The 13011-nt window shown below is 37.3% G+C and overlaps 1 protein-coding gene across 2 annotated transcripts in view; it reads right to left on the bottom strand.

Annotated features, from left to right (window-relative positions):
- Positions 1 to 8514: 8514 nt before the first annotated feature.
- The window catches only part of LOC100698771 (lysosome membrane protein 2), a 28039-nt gene continuing 23542 nt past the window's right edge, over positions 8515 to 13011 (bottom strand). The window contains exons 11-13 of one of the 2 annotated variants that reach the window (XM_005456236.4): positions 12081 to 12233; positions 11892 to 11933; positions 8515 to 11570 (exon numbers count right to left, since the gene is read on the bottom strand). In XM_005456236.4, the coding sequence (XP_005456293.1) occupies positions 11460 to 11570; positions 11892 to 11933; positions 12081 to 12233 (306 nt within the window). In that variant the 3' untranslated portion in view covers positions 8515 to 11459. The remainder of the gene's footprint in view (positions 11571 to 11891; positions 11934 to 12080; positions 12234 to 13011) is intronic. The other variant, XM_005456237.4, reaches the window with a different exon arrangement.

Below are 13011 nucleotides of genomic sequence, written 5' to 3'. Positions count from 1 at the left end.
TGACAGGGGTGGCATCGCTGTGGCCTTCTGCTGCTGTCGCAGATCTGCATTAAGGTTTGATGTGTTATGCGTTCAGAGATAATCTTCTCCTCAAAGTTGTCTGGCCATTCTCCTCTGACCTTTACAGCTCACTGGATAGTTTTTAGACCCTAGAAATACTTGTGTGGGAAAATCCCAGTAGATCAGTAGCGGTTTTTGATACGGGCGACACGGGCGGTTGCCCGGGGCGGCATCACGGGCAAAAAAAAAAAAAAAAAAAAATTGCTCGTACTCACGCTGCCCCGACATGATGCCAGCGCATTTTGGGAATGTCGTAGGCACCGATCGGTTTTCTATCGCCCATTTGCTGGGAGTAAGGCCGCCATCCGTTTGCGAGGTGCGCCTGCTGCTTGCGGCACAGGGAGGAGAGGGCGGGGCGGCGGGGGATTCTCTGGCTGGCTGGAGCAGCATCTAATAACCAACCCGCAAAATAAAACAAAATAAAAACAAACCAACAAACACGAAAACATCAGACATAATGATACAGACTTATAATTTGCACCGATGTTTTTTCGAAATTCTATACGCGAAAAGTGAGCGCGAGAGCCCTCGGTGCGCCTGCTTGCTGCTGAAGTCAAAGTAAACTTTATTGTCATCTCCGCTACATACAGTCCAGTATATAGAGAGACGAGACGACGAGGCTCCAGTTACTGCAGTGCAAGTAAACAAACAATATAGTAAGAAAATAAATCAATAACAGGGATCAATAACAATTTAAAATTTATAATTTACAATTTGATGATTTAAAGTCTCACACACAACCCGTCGAAAGGGGAGGAGAGCCCTGCTGCTTCCAAATAGAGCACATTTCATTCATAATGTTGTAAATCCAAAAACCATTATGTATTCATGATCTGAATCCTGGGTTGTGTGAAACCCCAGAAATAAACCCCAGACAAAGTGAATCTGTGAACTAAGGTGTAGGTCTATTAGGTTATGTTGTGGTGATCCTCGGGTTGAAGGATGGGTGTTCATACTGGAGTGCAAAATGAAAACCAATGGAAGATGGACTAGAAAAGTTCAAAGCCATCAGGTGCTCAGTTTAGAAAAAAGAGAAAAGAAGAGGAGGAGAAACGAGCAAAAGATACAGGTAAGCAGATGTGTCATTGGATAATGGCAGGTCATGTATCCTGAAACAATCAGAATCAGAATACTCTATTAATCCCTAAGGAAATTATGTGGGTTACAGTTGCTCCAAGAAGAAATGGTAAAAATGGTAAAAAAAAAAAATGGTAAAAATAGTAACAGTAACAGACTAAACTCCAAACATTATGTAACATTTTTTACACATTTACACAGAGGGAGTGTTCGCCCAGGGCACCAGACAGGCTAGGACCGCCACTGCACTGTAAAATGTAATTCTAGATGTTTGTTATTTCAACATATTATTCTATATCAGTTTGACGATAGATGACTGAAGTTGTTGTTATAACATAGAATTACAAGTTAAAAACGTCCCAATTACACCAAAAAAAGCTAACTTGAAAACTCATGTCCAGCTAAATCAGAAACTTATGTGAACTTGACAATGTGGGTAAGTTGAGCACAGCAGGATTCAAAACTGCCTCACGTGACTCCTACCGAGGTGCATCATGGGGAATTGGCGGTTAACGACATGCTCACTTTACTTGGACGTTTTCTAATCGTCTTCTTTGGAATATGCTTTCAAGGTGAGTAACATTGGTTATAACTATAAGGAAAGAGAGCTACAAAAGTTGGAACATGTTTTGAATTTATGGCATGATGTGTGTTTTTCTCTTTTACCGAAATGTTTGCTTTAGCTAATGTAACTTTAGCCGACAAGGTCCAGCTTGTGTGTCATGACCAAACTTGACCTAATAAACTGACACATGGCCTTTTTTATGGGTTTAATGTGGCACTGACCAAATCACAAGTATTGTGCCGCTAGCTTTAAGGTTGTGCACTCAACCACTGTTGCGATATTAGCAAGCTAACTCAGCTAATTAATAAAGCTTATTTCATATTGTCTCTGTACTTGTAAATTTCTTTCAAGTTCACAGGCTGTTGTATTTTGGTGGAAGTTCATTTTGGCAATATTTCCAATAACTGACTGGGTTCAAAAAGAACTTTTTGGCAGGACTCCGATGCTTGTTGTCATCTGTTTACCCCTATGTAATCACTTAAGTTGTTATTAACTGCTGCATGCTAAGCTGCAAGAGTGCACTGAGGATTGAGACAAAATATGGTCTACAAACCAGCATTATATTAGTTTTTATCAGATAGTCCTCCAGTGTGTTTATTTTTTGCTTTAATTCTATTGTGCAGTTATTTGTTACCCTGAAATGCTTTATGCTTAACAACAGCTCACTATTTTAACTTATTTTTGAACTCTTGTGATCAGTATGACTAGATTGTGTGAGTTTCCATACTAAAAGAGCTGTAGTGATAAAATAATTGGCATCAGAGACACTGATTTTTGGCATGGTATACTGCAGAAGTTTTTTGTTTTTGTTTTTTTGCATAATTTACCTTTTAATTAAACTGCATTCTCTGTATTGTAACAAAACTAATATTGTTTATATGTCAGAAAATTAGCAAACATGAATAAATGGCGAAAACAATATAATTATAACATATATTTTTATTTTACTTATTTTAGGTCTGTGAAGCCAAACTTGATGCTGGGGATTTATTTTTGTCAGTGGAGTCAAATGGTAAGTTACAATTTGTGCATTTTGTCATACTGGAAACACCACAGATTATATTGTAACTTAATAGCTCTGTAGAACAAATGATATAAAGATTGTAGTGTCAGGGTACTTCTTAAGAAGTAATATGGCACTATTGATGATCACATGCAGGTGGCATAAACTAAATATTCAGACCTGTTACCAACAAATGATTCATTAACAAAAGCAATGGAGCAGACTGTTTAGGTTCTTGTGGTTGTAATAACATCCATAACTGCAAGTTTGTCATTAATTTATTTTCACAGGTCTAGATGATCACATCTGTCTTTGTCATTTAAATGAGGTGGACTTGCAAACTTTGCACTCTTTTGGGTAAATTGCTGTCCACTACATATACACAGAATCTGCACAGTATTTCAGATCTAAAAAGGGAGTATGTAATGGACTTGCTGGCTTTAATGTAAAAAGCCTGTTGTGTAACTTTAATGAGGCAGTTGGACTAAAACAGTATTGCTCATCAAGGTAAACATCTGAGGAATAAGGAAATTGTTACTTGTCCTTTTACTCAGTGTTCTTTTAATCGCACATTTACTAAAGTTTTACATCACATAAGTCATTTTCACAATCATTCTACTTTAAAAGATTTCAAGACAGAGCTTATTGTTCTGTGAACTTCCTTGTTTGCTGAACGGCAGGTAAAGTGCATCTTTTTGTTTGTTTGCTTTTGTGTGTTTGTGTTTTCTCTAATGGGCCTCAGATGACTGTTTGCTTAAATTTGGGTCTCAAAGAATCTTTTTTTTATTCTGCCTGTACTCTCCACCCCTCTTCTTCTATTGCTCAGGTTGAAGCAGAATTTGCCCGTCTTACATCTGTTGACCTGAAAGGGTTCCTTTTTGCTGTGCTTGACCATTATGGAGAGGTTCGTGGAGCTGTAGAAAATCAAGAGCGGCATAGGAGGGCTGACTAGGCTCATAAAATGCTTCAATGATGATGTAAGTGTTCAACTGCGAAATGTTCTCCTTTGTTTAAGTTTTAGGTTATCCAGTTCAACTGATGAACTCATTGAAAGAAAGCTGATAAGTAAAGTCTGTCATCATATTTCACAACTGGACATTTAGTGTGGTAACTTTTACAGAATCTGTGTATATTGGTGGTAGGTTGGATATCATATTCTACTTGAATGTCCTGATAAGCCTGATTCAAAATCTCCAATGATAATCATATATTGATGGAATTATGTATCAAAAAGCTGTGAATTTGGAGCTGTCTACATGCTTTATAAACACTGTTTAAAAAATGTTTTGGTTTTGTTTTTGACTTCTTTGACCAGAGCCCTACACAAAGGAAGAGGACAGAGGACCTCACCTTCCTTTTCTAAAGGAAGATCCCTCACACACTTTCAAGACTGTGAAGGTTAGCATTGTTTCTTTTAGTAAATTTAATAATGACAGCACCACAGTGGATTTTAAATGAAACATATGGCATCTATGAAACAATAGATGCCACATGATAACATGTGTACTTTTTCCTCACCAAATGTATTATTACAAGATCTTTGACACTGGATTTGGCCTGGGTTTCAGAGAAACTAACTGGCAAGCTAGCATTGATATTATTAGTGTCTTGTGTTTATTCATGTCTTCACCAGGGTCTTTGACATTTCGCTGCTGTACTGTTCACTTCAGCTTTACGTTTGATTTCTCACATTGTATATTGTAATGGCAGAGATATTAGGATATTTAAGGGGTTGCAGTGGCTGCTACAGCTGTGGGGGGCAATACTTTGGTGAAATGTCTTGGACCCTGGAAAAGAGACTGTGTAGACTGGGTAAGCAATTAAAGGTTACTGGCCGAGAGTCATTGGGCAGCTGGGTAAAGGTGGATGTTGATATTCAGTGCCAATTATGCAACCTGTTCAGCCATGTCTATATGCTCTTTTTTCATGCGGTTAATATAGGGGGAAAAATAAACTTTAATCAATAAACTGATTAAAGAAGCATTGTCTATGGAGCCATAATCTGATCCTGTAGTGTAGCTGCAGTTTGCACATTTCATGTATTCTCAGCCAGATTTGGTTTAGAGCACAGCCAATATTTAGCATAAGTAGATTTAAATTCACACACTGGTGATGGCAAGCTACATTGTAGCCACAGCTGCCCTGGGGCGCACTGACAGAGGCGAGGCTGCCGGACACTGGCACTACCGGGCCCTCTGACCACCACCAGTAGGCAACAGGTGAAGTGTCTTGCCCAAGGACACAACGACTGAAACTGTCGGAGTCGGGGCTCGAACCGGCAACCTTCCAATTATAAGACGAACTGTCAACTCTTGAGTCACGATTCAGTCATCCACCCATGTGTGTGAATGACTGAATGTGTAAAGCGCTTTGGAGTCCTTAGGGGACTAGTAAAGCGCTATACAAATACAGGCCATTTACCATTTAAATTGAAAATTTTGTTTGAATTCTGCAATTGAAGACATGCTCAGTTATTTATGAACATGGTCTTTGTTTAAAGCAAGAAATGGATTTGTAACATGGGGGTGCATATCTCATTCTGAAAAAACTTTAACAACTAATAAGTGTTACCCAAAGCCAATCACCATCATCCAAAGCATCAGTATGGCTCTTCTTTGGAAAGACATGAATTGTTAAGCACAAGGGATATTGTGTAATTGTAATTGTGTAATTTTTTTTTTTTTTTTTTGTCTTTGAACCCTTTTATAGCCGACAGGTATTGAAGACACGTTTTCTAAGAGGATGAAAGTTGGCATTGCGATGGTGAAAGAAGAAGACATCATCGATGTGTTGGTTGTCCTTGAGGCGGCAGTAATCCTGTCTAATCTGAGGGATGTCTCAAGTGCCATTTCCATGCTGATGGGCCTTCTTTTTGCCCTCAACATAGACTATCCAAAGGAACTTAAGGACATCTTTGAAGCCATTCAGAACATCCTAATGAACATTGGTGGAAGGCAGTGCATCTCACTAGTGCATGGTCTAAGAAACAGACTCTTGCAGAAAGCCATGCAGAACTGTAATTGTATGTTCCTTAGTGTTAAGGACAGTTTTTATTTTACTGTTTGTTTTTTTATTCTTGCAAGTTCTCATTCTCACTTTTGTATGTCACTAAATGACTACACTTTACATTCCAGATTAGACAATTACTCATTTGTTCATGGTTTAAGAAACTTATGTGAACAACAATATAATGGTGGACTCTGCAGATGCTTATCTCATGCAAGTCAGTAGTTTTTCCTTTGTTTTGCAATTGAGCAGACTCAAACTGATGTTTCTGAAATATCCATCTTATCAAATGTTTCAGAAGCATGCACTCATTTTCAGAGATATTGGTTCTGTGGAATTTGTTGCAATTGTAAACGAAGACAAATACAAGAGTTTGATGTCTTAGTTGTTATAAACTGATCTTTACTGTCACTTATCAAAGGTTTTGTACTATTTTAATATTTCAAGTTTTATGCTAACAGGTGTGACTGAGCACAATGAAGTTTAAAAATTTTGCAAATGTAAAGAATAACTTTTCTAAAATATCAAGTGTTCTGTTGATACATTACATTAATGCAGACTTTATGTTGTTACTTCACAAGAATCACTACTGCTCCTAGAGTATTGGTCAGAATTTAATCTTCACCCAAACTGGGCTCAAGACCAAGTTCAAATTTATTGTTTCACAGGGAGCAGCCTTTGAGTTTTGATGGATTGTGAGAAAGATGAGCTACGTCACTGATTTTTCTGTTTCTCAGATGACTAAGATGGCACAATAAATGGTGAATGTTGGGTGCTCATTAGTAATTGTCTTGTCATGTTCTTAAAACAAACTTATGTACTATACTTGTATGAAATGATCAGATAGACTTTAATGGAATCTGTGGGTTTTTATTTTTTTTTCTGTAAACAACAGAAAATTTATTTAAAGGAATGTAGATATTTAAACCTGAGATCTAAGATAAACCTAACAGGTAGTTTTGCTGAAATGGATGTTAGAAAGCTTAAAAAACAAAACAAAACTTAAGATGTTTAATACACATTTTTCTTTACATCCAGTCAATCAACTCTGATAATTAAAATGAAACTGATTTACAAGTTCACTCAGCTACCTTAAGGAGCTCAGTTAATTAATACACTTAAATCAACTTAGCTAACAAATTATGTTAGTTAAGCTAAAATAGATTCCTAAGTTAAAAGAACTACTAAAGTATTTGAATTAACTAAAAAACCCAAGTCAACTGAACTAGGACAAGAGTTTAAACAATAGATTATTTTAATTTAGCTGAAAGGGTTTTCCCAAGTAAAGATGACAATTAAAGGAGTTGAACTGACTAACAAATCTCAGTCAACTAAACTAAGACGAAAGTTTAGACAACATGTAATTTTTCATTAAGATAACAATTGGTTGTGTTATAAGAACAAACTCTATTTCTTGACTTAACTTAAAATTTTAAGGCAGCCCTTTACCTCATATTTTTAAGTTGAAACAACAAGTTATATTTTACAGTGTGCAGTAGATCAACAGTTTCTGAAAAATTCTGACCAGCCCACATGGCACAAACAATCCTGCCTCATTCAAATTCCCTTAAATCATCTTTCTTTGCAAGTCATTTTGACCATCTCTACATGCCTAAATGCATTAAGTTGCAGATCAGATAATTGCACTAACAAGCATTTGAGCAGGTGTACAACTAGCATGATATAAGTTTGGAAATAATATTTTGTTTCCTAAATTTGAACAAAATGAAAACTAAAAGACTTTCAAATCACATGAGCCAATATTGTATATAAAGGTTTTAGAGCGACACATGCTCCCCTCCAGATGACATCTATTTCAGGGAAGGCCTTGTGTATTTCAGCAGGACAATGCAAAACCACATACTGCAGCGATTACAACAGCATGGCTTAGTTGGAGAAGAGACTGGGTGCTGAATTGTCCTGTCTGCAGTATAGATCTTTCACCTATAGAGAACATTTGGTGCATCATTAAACGAAAAATGACCACAAACTCTTCAGTAGCTGGAAACCTATCGGGCAAGAATGGGACCAAATTCCAACACCAAAACTCCAGAATCTCATAACCTCGAGGCCCAGACGTGCTTCAAACTGTTTTGAAAAGAAAAGGAGATGCTACATCATGGTGAACACGCCCCTATCCCAAGTATTTTGAGACCTGTAGCAAACATCAAATTTGAAATGAGCTCATTTATTTATGTTCTGTTGTGAATACAATATTGGCTCATGTGATTTGAAAGGCTTTTATTTTTCATTTTATTCAAATTTAAAGAACATCCCAACTTTTCTGGAATTCGGGTTGCAGATTAAAAAAAACTAAACTCTTTGTGAAAAAACATTCCAATAACTCTCCTCTACATGTGTTTAGCATAGCAGCGCCTTTAAGCTGCACATTTCATGTCTACCTTCAGAGATGCCAACTGAAAAATCTGCTAACTGATATTTGAAAAAGTGAAATCAAATGTCATTCAAAGCATTTTCTGGCTTTTCTGTGGTGTTAGTTATATCATCACTATCTGGGCACAGCTCACTCCAGATCCAGTAATTTAAACAAAGAATATCAGCGATGTACTTTTTCTGATATTATTTTATTCCCAACTACCTCTCTGCCCCTTGGGGCAGACTCTCTAATCGGACTTCTTCACTAAAAAAAGAAAAAGAAGAAAAAGAGACAAACACCAGTCAGCAAGACATGTACTGAAACTACTTTTTATTTTTTGTATACAGAATAAAAACGTTCAACATTTCAAAACAAGTATGTGTTTTATGGCAGTAACAATAATTTCAGGAAGCAGCGAACAGTCCATGCTCCGCTTTATGTGTTTTGGTTTTATCGACATAGCAAAATAATTTATTCTCTTTAGCCACAACTGTGTTTTTATACTGTATAGTGTGTATTTTGCAAAGGGATTCAGATGAATCCCGTCTTTCATCTCCTTGTGAGTTTGTAACTCTTATATAAAACGCTGTGCACAAATTTTCTAAAATGCAATCATTTTTTCCTTATTATAGTGTATGTGTTAAACACTTTACTGTAATCACATGAATCCACTAATATCTGATATAGTCATTATCATTATCACAGTGCATATAAGGCTTTAATTAAAATGTTACAAGAGTAATAATGAAAGGCGGACTCGTCACAGTTCTAACGGAGGAATTCTGCAGCATTTTCCAGATCACATTATAACGACACATTTTCATCACCAGCATCGAGTGAGAAAACTGTGGCCCTGCACAACAACCTGCTAGTCAGGCAGAGAGTTTTTAAATTGCATTTAGACCCTGCTTTTAGATATTAGAAATATCAAAAGGTTTTGTTATTTTTATTTATTTTTTTGGTAGCTAAAAGAAGAAGAAGAAGGAAAAAAAACTTGAGAGTAGATTTGTTGATATGGCACAGTGTTCTTTTCACGCAACAAAAATCTTTAAAAGGAACAAGAAATCTAGTAACTTTAAAGGCACCACTACAGCATCTAAAAGACATTTCATTATATCACTTAGTAATACACAGTTACACAGGGCAAAATACTGTCAACACATAAATTGTGTACTTTCTGAATGATGGTTTCAACCCAAGCAAATCTGCCGTGGTTAAGGCCTTGAGGGCCGGTGTCCTGCAGTTTTTAGATGTGTCCTTGATCCAACACAGCTGATTCAAATGGCTAAATGACCTCCTCAACATGTCTTGAAGTTCTATAGAGGCCTGGTAATAAACTAATCATTTGATTCAGGTGTGTAGACCCAGGGTGAGATGTAAAACCTGCAGTACACCGGCCCTCGAGGCCTGGAGTTGCAGACCCCTGCTTTAGAGCTTTATAAACATTTATAAAGTTCTTACATGAAATGTCTTTAATTCAAACATTTCTACAATTACACATTTACAAAAAAGAAAGACAACACAAAAAACCAAAAAGCAAGGTATGTCTTACTTTACAAATTAAAATTTCCAAAATATACAGTGTTTTGTCCAATACTCATCCCCATCATACGCTGAGAGGAATGTAAGCAGTTCATCACTTCTTACACTGTATGTATATACAAACAAATTCCATACTCTGAAGATTCTCAGGTATGCTGGTTGTTAGATATCCGATATGCGCCATGGATGAGCAGAAAATATTAAGTTGTGACATTTTTTTTGTAACATTAAAATGAAAATGAAATGGAAATGAGACATAGTAACACTGATTTATCATCCAGTATATTGTGCTTTCTTTCTTCTGCTTTAATAACTGCTTTACAGCATCTAAGATGAGACCCCCTGAGAGTGAAATATAACACCCCAAAAAAAACATCAGTTTAAGGATTTCATCACATTGCTCCCCAAATGACCTCGGTGCGCTTGTACAAGTAGTCATTCCATAAAATCTGAATTCCAAAGCAAGACAAATCGGTTTAGCCATACAAATAATGAAAGGAAGTTAACTGTGTATGGAGGACCAAAACTGCCAAAATTTTCAAAAAAAAGTTATAATCATAATTATGATCTGAATGCACTGTTGTGCCAAACATGTTTGATTTTCCAAATAAACCTCTATAAACTGTCTGTGAAGCTGGATTGAAGAAATATGTGTTTAAAGTTTTTAGAACATACTTTGTGCTATATTGCGACATCACTGGATTGGTTGCTGCTAATAGACTTACATTAGCTTATGTTAGCTAATTAGTGACACTCAGTAACTCAGTGGACAACAAGGACACTTAAAAAGCAAATAATAATAATAAAACAATGAAAAGCAGTCTAATAAAATAATAAAAGCAGTCTGGGAAAAGCCTCTTTGGCTGCAAAAATGAATGTTAAGTTAAAAAAAAGAAAGAATATAATGTCCACTTTCACTCTCAATTCCTTAAGCAGTGAGTGGTTCTAAAACAGGAAAAACTACTTGTTAGCCGTAATGTAAACCCCACCCACCCCAAAAACACAAAAAAACAACAGAGAGTTTGAATTAAATCTGATTGTAGATAAACAGAATAATTATGACAAATGTAAATAATATGAGTACTGCTAGCTGCTCCCTTATTTTCCAAGGGGGTGCCACAGCAGGCCTGTATTGAATATGTGATTCAATACAGGTTTCAAATTGTGTGCCCTTCTTGCAACCCTCCTGATTTGGGACTGGCACTAGGAATTTGTGCATCCTTCTTTAATATTTCAGAGGAATGTAGTAGGCCCCAGTCACACAGGCCTAAAGGCCAGTTGGCAATTGCTTGGCAACCACATGAGGAAAAGAAGATTAGTGTTACCCAATCGGTACACATTTTTTCCCCAGAGGTTGCCAGGGGGTCGCTGACCAGTCTCTGGCCTGAGTGTGACTGAGGTGTTAATCACAACAACACTACTATGGAGCCATAGTACAAAGGCAAATAATACAAAAGCAAACACAATCATTTACAAATGCATTGTAAATAATGTAATAAATTCCATTAACCTTAATTTACTGAGTCATTTTTTCCATGTCTGCTTAATTTTGGCAGTTTTGAACCTCCATCATTTAAAGGGTGTGATTGTTTTAGAACCACCACAGAGCACACTCTTCTTCTCTGCTTATTGGACGACTGTTCTCAACTATTTTTACATAATTAGCAGCAGCTAGAAGAAGCCACCGTAGTGTTCTAAACACGATGTTTGTCTGGGAATAGAGTTTAGCGCTCTCTAAATAAACCTAAGAGCATACAATAAAAGACGTCTGAAACTAAAAACATATACTTTTCACCTGAGCCCTCTATGCAAAGCCCCCTTGCTCATCCTCAAGCTTCCACGTCAGCCTTAGGTGTCAGACCAATGTAGGTTCCATTCTGGGGATCCTCCTTCTCCTTATCATTAACTGGAGAGTAAGCGGTGTCGTCTTCAGCAGAAGACTGTAGAGGGACATTAAGGACATAAAGCAGCATTACAAACTAATTACGTCTTATTTAAATTTGTAAAGTTATACCTGTAATGGGAAGTGGTTGATGCCCTCAAGCATGCCATTTCACGACAATTAAAAAGACAGGCAGTATTAATATTCAATGCATTAACTGTACATTAGCAGAGTTATTTTAAGTCAGGTGAAACTGGTCTAGCTGTGCAATGAAAGATTTAATGAAAAAAGGCACTTAGGTGATAAAAAATAACCAAAGTAAGACAAATGAATAAAAAAAGCAGATATAATAAGCAGCAACTTAATTATAAACACTTACAGCATAAAGAGGCTTGGTAAACACAATGCGCTTAACTTCATTCTGCCCAGGAACACAGTGAGAAACACAAGCTCGGTGTTATTAGTGAGCAATTAAGCAACTGAATGAATTGTGCAAAAATTAAGACTCATTAGGAGCAGGCAAATTGTAAGTTGTTAGGATCAAACTCAGCAAGAAGCAGTCTCATACCTTCTGTTTGCGAGCCTGGCACAGGAGGATGACAAAGACCAAGAGCAGAATAACACCCAGTCCCACAATGACGAGAGGGAAGTTGGACACCAAATTGCTAATCAGCAGAAGCTTCTTTAATTTCTCTGCGGACGCATCGTCAATCTCCACGCTCTGTTTATTCAGAGAGAGAGAGTAAAAGATCCATCAGAGGAAGAAGGGAATTCAGCTGAGCATACAGAAGATGAAGAAACCAATCAGCACTAAAGCATCAAGGCTGAAAATGTGGGAAAATCTAGTCAGGCTTTGACTTCTGGGAACCAAATCTACTTTTGATTAGGTTGGCCTTGTCTAAATCTCTTGAAAAGAAATCCCTTTGAGAGTGGATACATAACTGAGAGATACATCTTCAGTGGAAAACACCAAATTTGTTTGGCAATGCCTGATTTAAATGAGCTGGGCTTCTTCTTATCTCAACTAGAATCCTGCACTAGACACTGTAATAGCACCAGAAAAACATAACTTCGTTGTGTTATTAAGCACTGTGTTTAGTGCTTAATCAATGCAAAACCCATCTGTCCGTCTTTTTCTAACTGCTCAATCAGTGTGAGGGGAGGAGTCCCGAGGGAGGAACCCATGCAGACTCCACACAGAAGAGCCCCAGCAGGCTGGTGGATTCTAAAACAGGACATTCTTGCTGTGAGGCCCATCTGTTTCTTTAGGGAGGTTATGGGGCAGGACTATTTCCTGGCTGGGAGACAGTTACTACTTGAACTCTCTGCACATCGCACCCTTGTGCCGGTTACATTAGTTCAGAGCCAGGTCGCTTGTTTCCAGCTGTTTTCCATCTTTACTCTAAGCCACGCTCAGCTCAGTAAAGCTAAGCTGGACCGACATAATCATCTAACTCTCAGTAACACGTGTCTTTTTCAAAATGTTGACATACTGTTTA

This window comes from Oreochromis niloticus, linkage group LG7 (genome assembly GCF_001858045.2).
Source record: "Oreochromis niloticus isolate F11D_XX linkage group LG7, O_niloticus_UMD_NMBU, whole genome shotgun sequence".
Lineage (NCBI taxonomy): Eukaryota > Metazoa > Chordata > Actinopteri > Cichliformes > Cichlidae > Oreochromis > Oreochromis niloticus.
This window is presented reverse-complemented; position numbering and strand designations above follow the sequence as displayed.